The sequence below is a fragment of the Carassius auratus genome, unplaced genomic scaffold, assembly GCF_003368295.1.
Source record: "Carassius auratus strain Wakin unplaced genomic scaffold, ASM336829v1 scaf_tig00018649, whole genome shotgun sequence".
In the NCBI taxonomy this organism is placed as follows: Eukaryota; Metazoa; Chordata; class Actinopteri; order Cypriniformes; family Cyprinidae; genus Carassius; species Carassius auratus.
Window position 1 is genome coordinate 101,604 of NW_020524903.1, and position 22,245 is coordinate 123,848.

A 22,245-nucleotide genomic window follows, 5' to 3' on the forward strand; every position below is an offset into this window, starting at 1 on the left:
AGCGTGAGCGTATGACGGCCTAAAAGTAGCTCAGGAAATCAGGAAGCATCCATTAAAGAGAAAAGCTCCTTCCCTTCCCAGTTTTAACCTTGGACCGCCCGATCGACTTGGACTCACTCCCAAGAGCCCAGATTTTTTTACAGAGAAAAGTGAGGAAAAACCTATGCCATGGAAAAAAAGTCTTGGAAAAGCCTGCGAGAAGGATTTAAACGTCAGTAATAAGGGTGTGTGAAATCTCAAGATGATCTGAGAGAACATGCAAAACACTCGACTAGATTTCGGTTTTGAACATTATGAATGTTTTGTGTGTCGTGGCATTTGTGCATTTCTGTGATATACGTGAAAATGCATAAAAACGAATGCCACGGAGCTCTCACCAAACAGAATTTTTGCCTTTAAATGCCAATCATTAAACAGCTTTTTAGTAATCGTCTTTAAAGCATTATAGGACAAAAGACTCGTGTCCAGCAGAGTGCAGCAGATCAGACACGGATCTGCTCGTACAGTGTTTAATACTCAGAAACAGCAAACTAAACATGCATTAAAGGACTAAGCAGTTTACAAAAACACTTAAAAAGTGTACACAGTGAAGTTCAGAAATAACTTTTCTAGAAACAGCAGATACTTGCACTGGACAGTAACTGTGCTGGAGATAATAACTGTATGTAAGCCGAGTTAATAACAGGACTGACGCGAATGACAGAACGTAACTGGAACATATTCATCTAACAATTATAACCTTGTCCTTTTCCAAAACCTGCTCATTTTATTCATTTACTATTGACTAGCATGAAATTAAGACCAAACATCTCCATCATCTGCAGGATGGAGGAACATGCAGTGATTCTGCCAACATGTGAACACCTTTATAACTTTATAAAGACATGAAACAATGGACTGAACCATCATCATCATCCCAACACTCACTCAGAGCTGCTCATGTCGACTTTAAACAACATCAGATTTGAAGATTTTAAATCCACTAGCTCATTTAAAGTTAAATTTTCTTAAATTATCAATTTGATATCAAAGACCATCTACACGCAGTTTGTGCATGCGTGTGTGTGTGTGTGTTGTACCTGGTCAGTGCTGCTGAGCCGCTGCTGCTGGTGTTCAGTGTGTCAGTGATCTGAACATTCCATGCTCTGAAACTCAACAATGAGACGGACTGAAGACGCCTATGAGAGCATGACATCATCAGCACGCCCTTATATGGAGCCTCTCACAGCAATGAGCTCATGCATGTGTGTGTGTGTGTGTGTGTGTGTGTGTGTGTGTGTGTGTGTTACAGGGCAGAGTGTGTGATTAATGTGTTAAATATCTGTAGTCTGTATGTCAGTTCTCTGGAAGGCAGCGCATGTGTGTGTGAGATGAGAAACTTTCTTTGGATTACATTTCCTTCTGGTTTTCCTCACTTGAAGTCATTAATTCACCCAAAGGGAGAAAAATGTACTAACATTTATAAAACACAGAGAAACATCCGTGTGTGTGTGTGTGTGTGTGCGTCCGTGACAGACAGAGATCAAATGTAGCCAAAATGTTCAGTTAATTAGTTGTTACATATGTTTTGTTTCATAATTGTTGCTAGCAATTTATAGTAAGGTTTCCTTAGTTAACGCAATCAATTAAAAATACTCATGCAGTAAACGTTCATTTTAACACTTACTAATGCATTTTTGAGATCCAATCTGTTGAGTTTAGTCAATGCACTGTGAACTAAAAGGAACGTGAACAGTTCATAATTTAACCAAAATATAAACATCATCAGAGTTTTATAAATAATGTAAAAATACATTGTTAGATCATGTTAACTAAGGCATTAATCTTAACTAATGACACCTTACTGTAAAGTGTTACTTTTAATGGACAGAACTGCATATAATCTACTGTTCTATCATTTTATATTGTTTAAATCGTATTTCTGCTGATTAGTTGATCTAAAGTGTTTTCTACATTGTTTTAATGTTTTGAAAATACAGAAAGTGCAAATTTTAACACTATTTGAAAGAAATAAAAGAGCGTCAATATTACATTTCTTTAAAATCAATTAACTCATGGACTTTTAACCTTCTGTCTGTAACGAGTCAACTTGATCTTTCTGAATCTGAATCCAGACATGAAGTGAATCTCAGAAGAACATGGGCAGCTCGTAAGTGACCTAGCAAACTATGTTTATGATGTAATACCCATGTCATTATACACATTTGTGTCCTCATAAACCATATCTTCAAGAACACACACACACACACACACACACACTAGTATTCCTATCATTGTGGGTTCATTCCATAGGTGTAATTGTTTTTTTACTGTACAAACTGTATTTTCCACCCTACACCTAAACCTACCCCTCACACGAAACTACAGGCATTAGATTCTCAAAACACTTCATTCTGTGATTTATAAGCTTGTTTCCTCATGAGGACCTTGTAGGGACATTTGGTTCCTATAATGCAGGGAATACCAGTACACACAAACACACACACTTATCACTTTGGTTTCATTTGATCTATGTCTCACACTCACACTTACACACATGCACTAAGTCTCATACACTCTTGCACACTTATGCACACTACACTTGCGTGCTCACATTCTCTTGCACACTTATGCCCTCACACACTCTCACACACTTAAACACTTGCACACTCGGCCTCTTGTGCACACTTATGCTCTCTCACACATTCTCTCTAACACTTAAACACTCTTACTTTCTCCCACACTCACACACTCAGACTCTCTCACACACTTATGCACACACACTCTCTTACACTGATTTCTCGCACACTCTCTCTCTCACACAGTTGGACTCTCTCGCACACTGAAGCACTCACACTCTTATACACACTCACCCTCTCACACAATCAAACAATCAGACTTTGGATGGGTTACATAAAGAGCATGAATTCTGAATATGGGTCACCATACTTGGGTCACATACTACTCTTGCACCCTCAAACAATCTGACTCTTGCACACACTTACACACTCGCACACACACACTCAGACTCTCTTGCACACTTACACACTCAGACTCTTTTGCACACTTAAGCACTCACACTCTTTTACACTCTCACTCTCTCACACACACTCGAACTCTCTTGCACAATTACACACTCAGACTCTCTCACACACTCGGACTGTCTCGCACACTTATGCATTCACACTCTTTTACACACTCACTTTCTCACACACTCAAACTCTTGCACAATTACACAGTCGCACACTCAGAATCTCTCACATACTCGGACTGTCGCGCACACTTACGCACTCACACTCTCTTGCGCACACTTTTGTTCCACACTCTCGCACACACACACACACACTCACTCTTACTCACACTCTCATCTGGAAGTCATCTGATGGCCTCAGCTCATGGTTTCAGGGCAACACAAACACATTGTCCACTGCTTGTGTAACATCCTCATTCCTCCACACAAACAACACAGATTCCTTAATTTAGAATCACAATCAGAGTGTCTGAGAGAGAGTGTGTGAGCCACATGTGTGTAAGATCAGCGAACGATGACGCAACGCTCACATCTGCTGTCAGGAGAGCTGGATTTATGCAACATCTCCAGATGAAGCTTCAGTGAAACAAACCTTTCATCTCACAAACATTAAACACCATCAAGTCACTTTCTAGCAGCTTCCTGTTTAAACTCTTTACCAACAGCTGATTAACTTCCAATCACAGTAAGACCAGGCGTCACCACATAGCAATGCTTTCTCAAATGAGTCCAGTCTCTGTACTGATACCTTTACTAACCACACACCAACACCGTCACTCAAATGACTACTGACTAAATGTGAAAAATCACAACTTTAAACTTAACTTACAGTACATTCATTAAAATCAACAGTTTTTTCATTAATACTTTTTGAGAATTGCTTACTCTTGATTAGAACACAAGCGACTAATATTCATATGATATCAGCATGAAATGTAAAATCACCATCTGTTTTGTAAAAATGCTATAGACCTTCAATTGAACAACGGATGCTATTTCCGTTTACTTACACTGAATGCTCAGATGTGTGCACTGATATATCTGCTACACAAAATAAGTACAAAATAGCTAGTTATCATGAGATCATTTATACCATTCTTATATTTCATATATAACGGCGCTCTGATAAAGCACTTAGAGACATAACAGCATGACTTTGAAAGCATATGAACTGCATTACAAACACATTTAGCTTGACCTGACAAACAAATCACTACATAGAGACAAGAATGAGATACTGAGGTTTCTCTAAACATCTGTACAACCAAAATGTGCTGTTCACCATGAAAAATAGACACCGCTGCAGTTAACAAGTAAAACGCACATAAACACTGGTGGTTCTGTAATACCAGCACTGAGACGTAATCAATCAAAACATGAGGAAAGTCAAACAGGCTCAAGTAACCAAGTTTATCATTTCTGGAGCACATGAGATGGCCTGAGCCTCTGACCGTGTGTGTGTGTGTGTGTGTGTGTGTGTGTGTGTGTGTGTGTGTGTGTGTGTGTGTGTGTAAAGAAACAGCCAGATGTTTATATGGTTCTCGTGTCCTGCAGCTGATTACCTGAGAAGAATGACATCATAACTGAACCCATATGAGCTGATGATCTCACTGCGCAGGAGTGTGTGTGTGTGTGTGTTATCACCGCTGGCTGTTTTGACTGTCGTTCCAGTACAGTGTTGTTCAGTTTCTAATCTGAAACACAAATGTTTGTTTACAGCTGGAACGGAGGAACTGAATCCACAGTGAACGGATCCGTCTGATCGGATCTGGTCAAAGATTCTATCTTTTTAAAATAGATTAGAGTTCATTATAATTACAAACACATACCCCACTAACATCAAACTTACACTGGACACTAGACATCACACAGGACATTCCCAGATAAATACACACACACACACACGTGACCTTTGACCTCAGGCTGCCTGGTTCTGATTGGCTCTCAGGTTCAGCTCTGCAGGACTCATGGGTAATGAACACATGACATCATGTCCTCTGGCCTTCAGCTGATGAGCAGAACACGAGTTTCCTTACAGACAGAAAACCCCAAACCGTCTCACTCTGTGTTATAATGAATAATGGATGTCAACTCATCTGTTTGTCTTGTTCATTTGTCTTTTGTTTGCCGAAGATGCAGATCTCCAGTAACATTCAGACAGTCTCAGTGCTTTAAGTTGCCCAAAAGAGGTGCCGGTACTCCATTATAGCCAATTTTTTCTTTTCTGTATTTTTTTTTGATGACTCTCCTCATCCCCTGAGGTAACAACAACTATATTGAAGGGGTTTTATATACAGCAGTCAACAGGCGACCTTAATAATAAATCCTTTTATTAGTTTGTGGATCTGCTTGAGCTAGAAAGTACTACTAAACATAAATAAAATGTGCAAAAGGATTTTGAAAAAATACCCTTAGAAAGAGCTACTGCATTACTGCATTCAAACTCTCGAACTGATTCAAATGATTCGCGATCCCCAAAATGACTCAAATGATTCGCGAACCCGCTTTGAACTCCCGAACTGACTCAAATGATTCGCGAACCCGCTACGAACTCCCGAACTGACTCATATGATTCGCGAACCCGCTACGAACTCCCGAATTGACTCAAATGATTCGCGAACCCGCTTTGAACTCCCGAACTGACTCAAATGATTCGCGATCCCACTCCGACCTCTCGAACTGATTCAAATGATTCGCGATCCCCAAAGTGACTCAAATGATTCGCGAACCCGCTTTGAACTCCCGAACTGATTCAAATGATTCGCGATCCCCAAACTGACTCAAATGATTCGCGAACCCGCTTTGAACTCCCGAACTGACTCAAATGATTCACGATCCCACTCCGAACACCCGAACTGATTCAAATGATTCGCGATCCGGCCCACTTAAAGCACTGGACAAGCTGATGACATCACTGATTACAGTGTGTGTGTGTGTGTGTGTGTATCTGAAAACAATTATCTCTCAGCAGAGGCAAGTGTGAGTTCTTTCATGAATATGTCATGATGTTTTACCGAGGAATGTGATTTCAAAGTGACTGAGGAGAGACGCACACACACACACACACACACACACACACTCCATCTGTATAATTGGTTTTATTAATTAACATTGTAACTTCATAACTGTTAAACTCTTTATATTTGATCCTCAAACGCTCTTATCTGATCCTGCAAATGCAAATAAAGGTTCATCTGTAAAGTTTTCACAGACCAACGTAAATGTATTTTGTAAATATGAACACTTTTTGTTTTTGACGGCTCCTATACCCTCGAAAAAAAGTTGTGTCAGATCACAGATTCTTGATTTTTAAATGTCCCATCTTCTCTGGAACTGGGGTTGTACACTACATAGTAAATCTCAACTGCTTGATTATTTATGGTCACAAGAAATAACTTACATCATCATCCGGCTCTAATCTGATAAATGCAACTCTTCAGCTCAAAAACAGCAGACAGCTTCATGATAATTATACCAACAGACCCTCAGTGACATCATGTGTGCTCGTCTGACACGTGAAGAACAGAAGCTTCGTTAATCATAACAGAGAAATCTGAAAGAGAGATGAGACGCTGATGTGAGGCCGATGTGTGTCAGTGCTTTGGGTTTAGAGCTGAACTCCTCCAGATGATTCTAATTACATTTCTACAGGAGCTTCCAAGACACCTTGTAAGCCTGTAAAACTCTGCGACGGTGTGATTTTGCACATTGTCTGTTTGTCTGTGAAGATCCAGCGATCACATGGAAAGATAAACTCACAAACTACAGCCATCCACCAGAACATGACTGCTGGAGACTCAGCCGATCACTGATTATTGATCAGAAGCAAAGGCTATATTACTGGTGTTGTAGAAGTTAACATAATGCAGAGTCAAATGCTACCCTGACACTGTCAGACATCTGAACACATGATGAAGAAACACTGGAGATGCTCAATGATGCCAGATCCATCAGCGTGAAGAACAACCACCTGCCAGTGGGGACAGAACATGGTTATTCTTCTGTCTTCTTCTAAGCATTAACTTCATGTTGATGAATTTCTCAGGAAGCGTGCGTCAGAAGAGCAGCGAGACTAAAGCAAACACCAACATGATGGATGCATCTCCTGAAGATCTGTGGAAACTCCAGAAGATTCCTCTGCGGCCCAGCGCTGCTCCTTACAAGGCATTCGCTCTTTCCAGAGAAACACACGGTACATAAAAAACCCACAGCATGTGTGTGTGTGTGTGTGGGTGTGTCTTTAGTGGGTGTGTGTTGTATGAGATTAGTGGGTGTTGTGTGTGTATGTGTGTGTGGTTTTGAGCGCTCTATCACAGATATGTAATCACATTACATCATGCGCTGAAGGCCCCGGGGCCGAATGAGCTCACAGTCACTGACACACATCTGTAAACACGTCTGCAGTGTTTGATTCGTTCCCTCACAGAAGATGAGTGAACACAGACACCAGATCCTGTCAGCACCACTGTGTTCAACACATCCAAACAAGAACCACTTCAGCTTTTACAAGTTAGGTCAAATTCAACTTGATTAAAAAAATAAATAAATACCTAGCACCTTGCACAACCAAGTTCATTATTAAGGTTAAAAATTAAGGTTTTAAATATAGTTAAATTTATTTTTTTCAAATGGATTGTATTATATTTTTTCATTCCATTTTAATCTTAGCTTTTTTTTTCTTTTTTTTGTCATTGTTATTAAAGTCAGGTCACCTTTATTTATCTAGTGCTTTTAACAACTCAGATTGTGTCAAAGCAGCTTCACAGTATTAAATATGAAAATAGTGTGTCAAGAATGCAGAAGGACATTAGTAATAATTTCAGTTAAAGACTGTTGTTTGTTAAAAAGATTCTATGAACTATAGTTCTTATTCGTTTTTATTTCAGCTTTAGTTTTATTTTAGTTCATCAAGTTAAACTTAAAGAAAATTAGAAATTATATTTTGCCAGCTAGCTAAAAATATGTTCATATTTTTAAAATGTTCTTATATTTCATATAACGACAATGATTTGTAATTGTTTTAGTTTAAAGTTCAGTTTTGGTGAAAAATATTATCCTCTGCTTCACACCATCAAATAACAAACTAATGACTCGAATAATTAACGAATAATGAATAAAACATAACACACCTATATTATGTGTGTCCAAATGTATCCTGCAAGCACATTCATATAAAGTGAAATATACTGTACAGCAAAATTTAAATGTAACTTTACAGCTTTAGTTGGATGAATGTAACACTAAAACAAAGATAATAAGGTTTTATACACATGAACATCAGCTGTTCTGAAACACTGTAAATAGATGTGAGTTGACCTGACATTGTGCCATCGGCCCGAAGCCTCGTCCTGCTTTATTTAACTCACTTCAGAAAGACCAGCGAGTGTGAATCCGTCTGAATCCTGCAGGATATTTTTACTCACACCAGCATTCAGTTCCTTCTTTAAAAAGGCACCGGGTCGCTCTATTTCTGCTGCTGGATTCATTATCAGCGCGGCTTATTTTCATCTACTCAGACTTATTTTTAAGAGCCTTGTAAGGCAATGAAAATGGAAACATCATTAGCTAAATATGTCTCTGGCAGCATATAAAGTGAGTGTGTGGACTCAGATCTCTGTCCAACCTGCACGCTTCAGTTCGGTTCCTCATTCACAGTCTGTGCTGAGACCGGAGCGTCCGATCAAACATGATGAGACACAGACACAGACGTGTTCTGCAGCACATACTCGCGTGTGTATGTAATGTGTGCACACGCCACAGAGGAAATGATGTCATACTGCTACAATGAATCCTGCAACAACAGATCAACACACAGAGATCTGAAAACAAACAAACAATCAATTAAAACACTCTTGCATCTCGTATGGTTTCTAGAGAAAACCTTCCTTTCCTGACTGACTGACAGAAAGTGTATCGTGATCCGTTTAAACAACGAGTCTCTGTTAAATGAGTCGTGATTATCTGAATAAACCACTGCAAACAGCACAGAGCCAAAGGAAACACACACACAGAGAGAGAGACATATACAAACTTTCTCTCATACAAACACACACACACACACACACTTCACCAAACCAAACACTGATAACACAATCACTTCAGCCAGAGTCGTGGTGAATCACACACCACATCCACACAACAATATTCATTAAATCTGAAAGATGGCACAAAAAAAACTTAAAGGAATTCTAAAATCAAGTTGAAACTTACAAGAAATTATGTAAATGTTAGAAATGTTAAATTAAATAATGTTAAAATAAAAACATTATTAAAAGCAAATGAAATGCAACAAATCAGAAAAATCTAAAAATAAAAAAGTAAGCTCAGTCAAATACATTTAAATAAAATAGCTTATTTTAAAATTAAAAATTTAAAATAAATGCTCAATTGAAATAATGTTGAAATAAAAGCATTTAAAATAAAACAAAACTACACACCAGCTTCTGCAGACTTCAGACTTCCAGCTCAAAGTCAAATATTTTAGTCAATAACACACCCTCTTTTGTCAGACTCAAACTTTGGCCTCAGATGACACACAGACCTGTCAAATACGCAGACTAGAGAAAACTAGTGAGATCAGTTCAAAACACGGTTACAAAAAAAAAAAAAACTTTTCATATTATTTTATGCAACTATCTTTCAATCCACAATCCCTTGTTTGTCTGTATGACTATGATGACAGTGATTCAGTCTCCAGACTGGATGAGAAACTCTCTAGTGCGCATGCTTCATGTGTTCACTCATGCTATGAAAGCCTGTGTTTTGACTGTGTGATTACACTAACCGTTTGTGTCTAAACCGAAGGATATACTTTTGACTTTGGTCTACATGACAGAGAAAGCTGATCTCTGACCTCTCTCTCTCCTGCTCCAGCAGGCCGGTGAACTCGTCGCTCTTCCTCATGAAGTCGCTGTGGTTCCTCTTCTCATCCTCGAGGCGGTGGAGTGTCTGTCTGTGAGCTTGCTCCACCAGCAGCAGCTGCTCCAGCATCCGTCTGTAGGTCTCCCGCTGCTTCTCCACCAGCCTGTCCAGCTGACACACAAACAGAACACGCTCAGATCATGCTGAGATCACGCTCAGATCACGCTCAGAACACGCTCTGAACACGCTTAGATCACGCTCAGATCACGCTCGGAAACACGCTCTGAACACGCTCAGATCACGCTCAGAACACGCTCAGAACACGCTCAGATCGCGCTCAGATCACGCTCAGAACACGCTCAGATCACGCTCGGAAACACGCTCGGAACACGCTCAGAACACGCTAAGAACACTTGCAGAGCTGCACAGTCATAGAGTACACTTACTTGAGTACTGTACTTAAGCACACATTTTAAGTATCTGTACTTTTTTTTGGAAACGTATAACTTTAACTTCACTACATTTGAAAGACAAACGTGACACTGGAGCACAAATCAGACATAAGGGTCAATTTTTTAAATTGTGATGTATGCATTATCTGAAGCTGAATAAATGATCTCTCCAGTGATGTGTGGTTTGTTCGGAGGAAAATATCTGTCTGAGACACAACTATTAGAAAATCTGGAATCTGAGGGAGCAAAAAAATCTAGATATTGAGAAAATCATCTTTAAAGTTGTTCAAATGAAGCTCTTAGCAATGCATATTACTAATCAAACATTAAGTTTTGATATATTTACGATAAGAAGTTTACTAAATACCTTCATGAACATGATCTTTACTTAATATCCTAATGATTTCTGTCATAAAAGAGAAATGTATAATTGTGACTCATACAGTGTATTGTTGTGTATTTCTACAAATATACGTCTGTGACACTGATGCTGCTTCTGTGCTCCGGAATCACAAATATCATACTTTCGCTCCAGTAGATTTCTATCAAGGATCTCGAAGTAGAAAAACGTTATGTAGCAGCTTTGAAAGTCAAAAAGGCGAGTCTAGAGTCTTTCGGTAAACCCTCTTCTAGGATTACGTGAAGCATTTCTTGAACACTGACCAGTTGCAAATGTGAACTTTATTTACAATAACTCAATAACAAGAACAAGAGTTAATTTTGTGGAATATATTAGACACAATATTTTCAGATTTAGCTAAATTGTGTAAATGGTAATATGACCTATAAAGCCACAGAAAAGCTGTGCATCTCCTAACAAAAGACAATACTGTAGAAGTTTGATTTGAAGCAGCACTGCACAGACATCAAAGTGATTCGAGAGCATTTCTGATGTCAAAATGATGAACTTCAATGAGTAATATTTGACCAGTACTGTCCTTTCACTCCAGTGTAGAGTTCCTCTCGTACCTCGCTCATGGGCTTCTCGTAGATGTCCTCCTGCCAGCTGCTCTTGGCCTGGATGGCGTCTCTCTGCAGCGCCTGGAGCACCTTCGGCGGCGTCACGAAGCCGTATTTGGCCTCCAGCAGAGCCAGATCGATTTTATCCGCTTTGAGGACGGTGATCACCTCGTCTCTGGCCTGCAGCAAACACACGTGTCATTAAAACACAGAAACAAACTGTCAATTCTTTTCTTTACTTTATTTATTATGAGTGCATGCTGCAGTTTTGTCATCTGTCACTTTAAGTGCTCAATCTCTTTAAACTCAGAAGGATGCTGATTGGCTGTGAGTGTTTATATTATTTATCAGCTGGAAAAAGTCACTTTAAAAGTGATTCCAAGGATATTGTGCATCTGAGTTATCTTTATAATTCTGGCACGGACTTCGCTATCCTCACAGTTACACAGTTAGTATTATAATTTTACTGTAATATTTTTCATTCTTGGTGTGAATGTATGGTGATGTACATCAGAGTCTAATTGATTACTGAAAAAGAACATATGTAGGGCGGGACTTGGTTGTGTGCGTCAGTTGTTGATTGGATGTTGAGATGTGGGCGTGACATATTCAGATGAGCATGCGTTTGAGGGGCGGAGTTTAGGAGACTAAATGACTGGAGAAATCCTGCATACATCACCAGACAGAAGATCCAATTATGATGACATTCTGATCAAACATGAGCAGATCAATACGTGCAAGTGCGAGATAACACATGCACAGATGCATTTAGAAACCAGATGTGTGATTTAGGTTCTGAGGTGACCTGCAGTTCTCCTTCCAGCATGCTGAGGAGGAAGAGGAGGTCGTCTCGTGAGAGGTCTCGGCTCTCTCTCTCCGCTCGCCGTCTGCTGTCCTTCAGGTTCCTCTGGACGGAGGCCGTGTCTTCATGAGCGTGTCTCATCCCAGGACTCTCCTCGTGCTCGGACATCTGCTGCTGCGCTCGTCCTCTGACCGGAGACAGCTTCCCCTTCACCACGTCTTCCAGCATGATCGAGCACCTGAGCGGAAATGAAATATCACAAACACATATCAAGAGCAAACATTTGCGAACACATTTTGTGTGTTACATAGAGAATTATGTGTTGTGTTTTGCAAAAAAGTGTTTTATGAGTCAAAGGGCTGATGATGAGTGTATGTTTTGTAGATGTGGTGTGTTCTTCTGCTGTTTGAGCGACAGCTTTCAGAAACTGTGAGACAAGTGAAGAGTTTGTCTGTAAGCTGATGTTAAAACTGTACTGAACACAACAAGACATATGAACCACATCACAGCGTGCAAAAGCTCTCCACAGATCCAAACTTTAAAGCTCGTCTCTTTGTGGACGTGACATGAAGCGTTTTCATTTCTATTGTACAACAGCATAAAGCAGATTTTACGAGTAGAGTTTGTTCTTTATCTCCAGCAGAAGTCTGTGAAACGAGTGTTTGCTCTGCATGTTCAGACCGATCAGCGCTGATCCATTAATAAAGCAGAGATGTACTTGGCACACACACACACACACACACACACACACACACAGAATGAATCAGTCATGATGTCATCTATAAACGACAGATAACAGCCGTGGATCTGAATGAACTTGCAGGACTAAACAATGCCTGTCATACAAACACAATGACAAAAATTGATCTTCACACTCAGTATTATCTTGTTTCCAGTACAAATATCTAAACATCCTTAATAATAGACACATTTACTGGAACAGCAAAAGTATTTAAGATATAAAGTCCTGTTTTCAGAAAAAGAAAAAATACACTCTGTGTGTCGCAATACAGAATAAAACATCTGATTTTCACACATTTATCCTTTAGCAGACACTTTTAATCCATCTTCATTTGATCTAGCACTCGGTCTGTTTTATCTATTTGTTTTCTTTTTATTTATGAATTATTATTTATTATAAATTCACACTTCACCCTCTAACGATTGCTTCATTTGTAAGTTGCTTTGGATAAAAGCGTCTGCTAAATGACTGAAGGTCAATGTAAACAGATCTTCCTCTGAAACAGAACTGTTAGAGTTTATGTTCTCTTGTGAGGATCTCTGTCATTCAGGCGGAGGAACCGAACTGTGGGTCAGAGGTCAAACAGGAGCTGATCTCAGATCAGATGACATCATCGCTGCAGCACACACACACACACGGGTCAGAAGGTGAGAACACAGGTGTGACTAAACACACAAACTACACCTCTTTCTCACACACACACATTCCAGCAGGCTGATGTCAAGCAGGAGAGAGATGGACAGAACCGGTCTGCTGTGTGTGTGTGTGTGTGTGTGTGTGTGTGTGTGTGCTGATGGTCATAGCGTGAGCAGGATTTACTCTCATCTGTCAGTTTTATATGTTACATAATCAACAGCACAAAAGATTGAGAACAAGAGTTTGCGAATGTCATCCGGCCCTCGGGCTCTGTGTGTGTGTGTGTGTGTGTGTTCAGTTGTGTAACTGCTTATAAGGTGTTTTGTTCAGAGGTTTGTGAGAGTAAATCAGTTCACACCCGTTTCTCTTAAAGAATACGATTAGAAGTCGTCCAGCGTGGAAGTTTGACGAGGCTCCTGGTGGCTGCTATAAGATGTTATATGTCATTCATAAACATAATGTCAATTACTGTTCATTTTTAGTATTTCTTATGCTTTTATTACATCGGTGCATTTCTCACCGAGCATGAATAATGTCATCTGTGATTATTTCAGGCTCCTATCTGCTCCCACATCAGAGATATCAACCCCAAATGAGGGGAATTTTAAACAATTTCAGATAAATAAATAAAAACTATACTTACTGTAGATGCCCCCTAAAACCATCAGGACTTGACCATGTTTGGAGCGGTTGAGATGGACTGACCTCATACACAGACCAGCAGACATACTCTCAATCTTACGTCTGAGTACATTTAACATGTTCCAGAAACCACAGCGGAGATAAAACAAATAGAGTAATCAAGATATGACGCGCTGTTTACAGATTTGGATTACAAGAAAACTCTACGAGGTTGAGAAGCTGTACTTTAGTGGAGAAGAGACATCATTATATCAACCAAAGCAGACCCACGGCAATGTTTGTGAAACGTTTCATTTAGGTTCAACAATTGAGTCGATGCACGAGAGTTTCTCATTAACACAACAACATGAGCACGCACGTCTGACTTCATCCACAACTAATTACACCAATGACTTCTGAAAAGATAGGGAAATTAATTCAGCAAAAGTTAAAGGAATAGTTCACCCAAAATAGCTGGAAATGTGCTCACTCTCAGTTCTACTGAGACCAGGAGAAGAAGTGCATCTCCTGTTGTCTCTCACAGATTAGTTCAGATCTGTTTAAACGTTGCTTGATCTGTGCAGATTTCTCTCCTGATTCAGACCAGAACACGTCTTCACTGGAGGAAGTGTTATTATGGATTATAGACTCTATGTGTTTGAGTTAAAATCATCTTAATGCTGGATGTGTTTCAGGTTTTGTCTTCTCCAGATGTTCACTGATGGACTGGAGTGCTGTGGATTATTGTGATGTTTTTATCAGACTCTCATTCTGACGGCACCCATTCACTGCAGAGCATCCATTGATGAGACACTGATATACATTTTCAGCTAATGTTTATTTTTGGGTGAACTGATCCATTATATATTTAAAATAGAGCTCAAATAGAGGCGGATCTCCAGATCTGGATTAATTTATAATGACATCATTCAGAAACATGAAGGAGCTCGCTCTCTCTCTCTCTCTCTCTCTCTCTGTGCAAATGTTGTTGAAAAACACTTCTGAAGATAAATGACAGTCAGAAAATACCAGGAAGGATGTAATTATTAAAAGACTGTGTTGGAATGACAATAACGGCATGTGTGTGTCGATCAGATGAGCTCTGTCTGTCTGTCTGGGTTTGTTTGGTTCTTCATCATGTCTCTGAGAAATGTGGCACCTCAGTACTGACCCGGATTCTGCTCATTCCTCAAACGAGACTGACGTTCATCTGCTGAACTACGACACGGCCGGAGCTCAGATCAGCAAACGCCATCACAAACAAGAGCACACACACACACACACACACATACACACACACACTCACACACTCTCTCGCTCTCCCTCTCTCTCTCTCTCTCTCTGATTTTGACTCACTGCTGCCATCTTCTGGTCACTGAGAGAGTATGTGTGTGTGTGAGTGTGTGAGTGTGTGAGTGTGAGTGTGTGTGTGTGTGTGTATGTGTGTGTGTGTGTGCGCGTGTGTGTATGTGTGTGTGTGTGTGGGCATGTTTTTGTATCATATCAGGACACAACTCTGTATAATGACATGGGTATGACACAGGTATTACAAGGAGAGGGTGACTTATGAGGACATAACCCATGTCCCCATTTCTCAAAACACTTATAAATCATACAGAATGAGTTTTTTTGAGAAAGTAAAAATGCACAAAGTTTCCTGTGAGGGTTAGGGTTAGGTGTAGGGTTGGTGAAGGACCATAGAATATACAGTTTCTACAGTATAAAAACCATTATGCCTATGGGATGAACACACTTTACACAAAAACAAACGTGTGTGTGTGTGTGTGTGTGTGTGTGTATGTGCGCATGTGCATATGCATGTGTGTGTGTACTAACACAAGACTTCCAATCCTGCTCTTTAAAATGACTTACAATTACCACAATCCGTTTCTTAACATTAACGAGGAAAGCTTTGAAAAGGGTAGCTAACAACTTTCAGATTGGCCCTTCAACACACTAGCAAACGTTTTCAGTGTGTGTTTGTGGAGTAAGAGGTGCTTGTTCCAATAGATGTATTATGATTTAATTGTCATTATTTCTTCACAAAAAAATGTAAATGTACTTTACAACACTGTCTCTTAGCAAATCTGTAGCAAATTTATCAAATAACTTACACAGAAATGGCATGTAACGTTTTGTATTAAAGAGGTCATGAACAGAAAAACCAACATTCCCCTGATCTTTTGACATGTAAGAGTTCATAATACTTTACAAAAACATCCTGTACGTTTCGCAACTCAAAACTTCCTTGCTAAAAAAATCTTATACTGAAGGCAGTCTGTGATAACACGATGCATGAGAGTTTCTCATTAACACAACAAGAACTGAGCGAGCAGCACGCACGTCTGACGTCATCTACAACTAATTACACCAATGACTTCTGAAAAGATAGGAAAATTAATTCAGCAAAAGTTAAAGGAATAGGTCACCCAAAATACGTGATAACGACAGCTTGTGGAATGTACTACTCTATGATGTAATAGTGTGGATAAGCTCCGCCTCCACAGAAAACGATCAACACCTGCTTCTACACCACTGCCTGTTTAGCCCCGCCCACTGACAGCTTGTTTAGCCCCTCCCACCGATACTACACCATGGCCTGTTTAGCCCCTCCCACTGATAGCTTGTTTAGCCCCTCCCACTGATACTACGCCACTGTCTGTTAGCCCCGCCCACCGATAGTACACCACTGCTTGTTTAGCTCCTCCCACTGATACTACACCACTACCTGTTAGCCCCACCCACCGATACTACACCACTGCCTGTTTAGCCCCGCCCACGATACAACACCACTGCTTGTTTAGCCCCTCCCACCGATACTACACCGCTGCCTGTTTAGCCCCGCCCACCGATACTACACCACTGCCTGTTTAGCCCCGCCCACTGATACTACACCACTGCTTGTTTAGCCCCTCCCACTGATTCTGCACCACTGCCTGTTTAGCCCCGCCCACTGATACTACACCACTGCTTGTTTAGCCCCTCCCACTGATTCTACACCACTGCCTGTTTAGCCCCGCCCACTGATACTACACCACTGCTTGTTTAGCCCCTCCCACCGATACTACACCACTACCTGTTTAGCCCCGCCCACCGATACTACACCGCTGCCACAACTATTAGCCGATCACAGCAGTTAGCGTTTACTTCTGAGTTTATGATCATCCACACCTATTCAAACAGCGTTCTAATAAGTGTCAAAAACAGGACAGAAAATAGCCTTATACTTTTAAATCATGATGCTTTTAAAAAAATCTTGATACAATTATATATGTACCTCAGAGAACAGTAGAAAATGCACCTTTAAATGTGACTTTTTTAAGTAGAGAAACTGAAATAGTATATTCTTCTTAAACATTCATTAATCTTTGCTTATAACTTTTAAAGATCATTTTTACAATGTAAAGTGTGTAGCACACATTGAGCACAAACAGCATGATCAAAACGTGCCATAAACATCCAGAACATAATGCATGAGATACAGTATCCCACAATGCACTGCACAGAACATTTTCAGTGTGATGATTCAGAGTTTGCTTCATTTATAGAGGAAATTGCATCACTTTTTACTATCTCAGCGATGATAACTGAAGTGATGAGCTCATGAGACAAAAGCGATGAAAACATTTATATCATTGTATATTGCTCAAGATACAATTGTTTTTAAATGAGTGGGCAATGAAACAATAAATACCGTGCAGTGTTCAGTGTGTGTGTGTGTGTGTGATTACATTCATCTGTAAACAATGAAAAGATCATCTCTCTGGATCATTTTTCACATCCGTTTTCTTCTCATTGTGATTCCTCAGATCATAAACAGCTTCAGCATGTTTCTGGAGCTGTGAATGAGTCCGAAGTGAACTTCTGTCTGTGATTAATTACTGTCTGACATTCATTAATTAATGTCAGTAATTGATGCAAGAGCTTTATTAATGAATGCATGTCTGAATGAGCAGGTGCAACGAGAGTGGAGCTAAAATTACTACAACAGAAAGAGCTACTGCAATATTTCAGTTTCAGACATAGAATAAACCCATGCATGTGAATCTGCCCTTATTTGTGACGCTCTGAGTCTGTCTTCAGTGCGTATGATCGGCTGCAAGCCTCACGGCTAAAATTAGGGTCACCCGAAACCCCCACACTGAGCAAAGGGTGTGAGACGCACAAAATACCGGCTACACGGCAAACCGGACATATGGAGCGTGTGCACAAACATGACATCCATACGCTGGATGAGTTTAGGCTGTTCAACGCGGCAACATCCTGATTGATTGTGTCTTTCACAGCACTATCTTTAGCATCTGTCTGAACACCTGCACCCCTCAAGATATCAAGTGTTACACTTTCCATTAACTTCTGCTTACGACTGGGCAATATGACCAAAAACCAGACACTCATCATTATAATCATGGCACTGATACACTCACAGTTAGTTCACAGCATGCCAGCTCTTCATAGCGAACATGCAGCAACACATTTAGGTATTATTATAATAAACATTAACATCATGAATCACACATATATTCCTGTAGAACAGATGCAGATGTCTGGTTTATCCTTTGACTAGTTCATGTGTAACTGGATCTGTAACTCTGTTTCTGATCAATAGGTCATGAAGGGAGCGCAGCAGAAGTCTCATTGATCAGCTCCGTCTGCAGGAACATCTGCCTGCTCTTCACTGGAGTCTGCTGTGCATTGATCCAGACGGAAATCAATCTCAAGCGTTTAGCATTTCATTCAGAAAGTGCTGGAACAATGAGGACTGTACGCAATGACACGAGACACTAGTGCACTGCATACTGTGTACTACATCTGCAACAGTATGCAACATATAATCAAACTAATATCAGGTCATATGATCATCTCATAAAAACACTGCATTGATAAGTCAGTGTTATGTAACTTAAAAAATCCTGGCTGGTATAATTTCGGTTTTAAGGCCCGTTCACACAATAAGAGTAAAAAATGATTAAACTAATTCTTTAATTAAATAAAAGCAAAGGGGAAAATATCATTAGGATCAGTTTCAGAATTGATTTTTCCAGCTGATATATGATTTAAACATTGACAGCCAATCAGAATCCTCCAACTTTAAGGAGCTCGAGCAAGTGGGAGATGACAAAACAACAGCGTGATTATCATTCATCATTACAGTTATCATTATTGATATCGTTTGCATTATAGTTAACATTATTGTTATCGTTTGCATTATAGTTAACATTATTGTTATCGTTTGCATTATAGTTAACATTATTGATATCGTTTGCATTATAGTTAACATTATTGATATCGTTTGCATTATAGTTAACATTAATGATATCGTTTGCATTATAGTTAACATTATTGTTATCGTTTGCATTATAGTTAACATTATTGATATCGTTTGCATTATAGTTAACATTATTGTTATCGTTTGCATTATAGTTAACATTATTGATATCGTTTGCATTATAGTTAACATTATTGTTATCGTTTGCATTATAGTTAACATTATTGTTATCGTTTGCATTATAGTTAACATTATTGATATCGTTTGCATTATAGTTAACATTATTGATATCGTTTGCATTATAGTTAACATTATTGTTATCGTTTGCATTATAGTTAACATTATTGATATCGTTTGCATTATAGTTAACATTAATGATATCGTTTGCATTATAGTTAACATTATTGATATCGTTCGCATTATAGTTAACATTATTGTTATCGTTCGCATTATAGTTAACATTATTGTTATCGTTCGCATTATAGTTAACATTAATGATATCGTTCGCATTATAGTTAACATTAATGATATCGTTCGCATTATAGTTAACATTATTGTTATCGTTCGCATTATAGTTAACATTATTGTTATCGTTCGCATTATAGTTAACATTATTGTTATCGTTCGCATTATAGATAACATTATTGATATCGTTCGCATTATAGTTAACATTATTGTTATCGTTCGCATTATAGTTAACATTATTGTTATCGTTCGCATTATAGTTAACATTATTGATATCGTTCGCATTATAGTTAACATTATTGATATAGTTCGCATTATAGTTAACATTATTGTTATCGTTTGCATTATAGTTAACATTATTGATATCGTTTGCATTATAGTTAACATTATTGTTATCGTTTGCATTATAGTTAACATTATCGTTACAGGTATCATTATTGTTAACATTGTCAGTATAGTTATAATTATCGTTAACGTTATTGTTATCATAAAAACTATAGTTATAGTTATCATAGTCTTAATTATCATTAGCATTATCCTTATAGTTATCATTATAGCTTTCACTATTTTTAACATTGTTGTCCTAGTTATTATTATCATTAACGTTATTATGTAGCTATTGTTATCGTGAAAGTTATCATCATTATAGTTAAATGTTATAGTTTTCGTTATTGTGGTATAGTTATTATAGTTAACATTATTAACATTGATTTTATCATAGTTAACATTGTAGGTATTGTTACAGTTATTATTAACATAACAGTTATCATTATCATTGTAGTTAACATTACAGTTATGGCCACAGTAATCATTATAGTTCAGGATCACGGAGTAGAGGTCAGTGCAGTGCATTGTGGGATACAGTGTTCAGCAGCAGATCTGTGAGTCCACACACACACACACACACACACACGGATCATCTGTCGAGCTCACCTCAGTGATCATGCAGGCCGCGGCTGGACGCTGGACCGTGTGCTCCTGCGGCTCCTCGTGTGTCACACAGCTGTGGGGCGAGGACAGAAAATAGCTTGGTAATTGCTGCTGTCGTCTGATGAATGCCAGAGGGGAACAAGGCCACACTGACACGCAGAACCCCGCTGGTCAGATTTAGGCCTCTGATCCCCGCTAACAAAGGAAATTATGATCGGCACACAGTGAGCGGCCAGTTTGACCAATCAGAGCCCGATCTGTGCAGTCACAGCCGGTAAATATATCCAGACGGGAAACTCACAGTGTAAGACGCGCTGATGTGGGGCATTTCAATGAGACGGAATCATTTCAGTGTCTGAAAACATGATTTCATAAGATATTAAAGGATAAGTTCAGAATAAAGCTTCGCTGATAATGTATTCACCCTCATGTCCTCCAAGATGTTCATGTCTTTCTTTCTTCAGTCACAATTTTTTTTAGTTTTCTGAGGAAAACATGCAGGATTTTTCACCATATAGTGGACTTCAGTGATGACCAATGATTTTAAAGTCCAAAATGCAGTTTCAAAGATATGATTCCAGCTGTGGTATAAGAGAAACGATCAGTCATTTTCTTAAAAAAATTATATGTATACTTAGTTAACGTGTCTTCACACATTACGTAATCCTGTTGGAAAGGTCACATGAGATTAGTTCTTAATCTGTGTACTTTGGTTTAAAGCTCCTTCTCATTTATCCTTCAACTTTAAAATCATCTGACATCGTAGATTTTTTTTTTGTTTTTGTTTTTTGTAAAGGGCAATTACTTTTTTTGGATGTTGGATTTGTAAAAACTCATGTGCTTCTGCCTGCATTCACGCGTGACCTTTCCTTTTCTTTAATTTTTTTTTTTTTTTTTTAAGAAAATGAGAGATAGTTTCACTAGATTAGACCCTTGTTCCTCGGCTGGGGTCATGTAAAGCTCTTTGAAGCTGCATTTTAACAATCCAATCGTTGGCCACCACTGAAGTCAACTATATGGAGCTAAATCCTAATATGTTTTCCTCAAAAAACTGAATTTCTTCGTGACTGAAGAAAGAAAGACATGGATATCTTGGATGACATGGGGATGAGTAAATTATTAGGAAATGTTTATTCTGGAAGTGGACTTATCCTTTAAGAGAACAACATGCACAGAACCACAGATACTTCAGCAGAGAGAGAATGACACACATTAGTTAATACATGCAGACTACGTACACAGTGAGCACTGTGCGCACACACACACTCAACACACACATCACACACACACATCACATGCACACACACACTCAACACACATCATTTAATGTATCATTATACTGTAATTATTGTTGTATTTATAATTATAGATATAGATTTCAGATAATGTTGTATGTAGTCTAATGTTAACTGGAATAAAAACTAAAACTGTTCATGTTATAATTTAAGGTAGCATTAACTTTACAGTTAATGATATAGTTATTTGAAGTTATTGTTA

General features: G+C 38.9%; 1 protein-coding gene across 5 annotated transcripts in view; it reads right to left on the bottom strand.

Annotated features, from left to right (window-relative positions):
- Positions 1 to 22,245, bottom strand: part of LOC113076091 (filamin A-interacting protein 1-like) — a 35,183-nt gene that overhangs the window by 9,114 nt on the left and 3,824 nt on the right. For 2 of the 5 annotated variants that reach the window (XM_026248761.1, XM_026248759.1), the window contains 4 exons: positions 20,752 to 20,821; positions 12,089 to 12,323; positions 11,293 to 11,463; positions 9,864 to 10,042 (listed from right to left, as the gene is read on the bottom strand). In XM_026248761.1, the coding sequence (XP_026104546.1) occupies positions 9,864 to 10,042; positions 11,293 to 11,463; positions 12,089 to 12,313 (575 nt within the window). In that variant the 5' untranslated portion in view covers positions 12,314 to 12,323; positions 20,752 to 20,821. Of the gene's footprint in view, positions 1 to 1,079; positions 1,186 to 9,863; positions 10,043 to 11,292; positions 11,464 to 12,088; positions 12,324 to 20,751; positions 20,822 to 22,245 lie in introns of those variants that run through there. The other 3 variants (XM_026248758.1, XM_026248762.1, XM_026248763.1) reach the window with 2 other exon arrangements.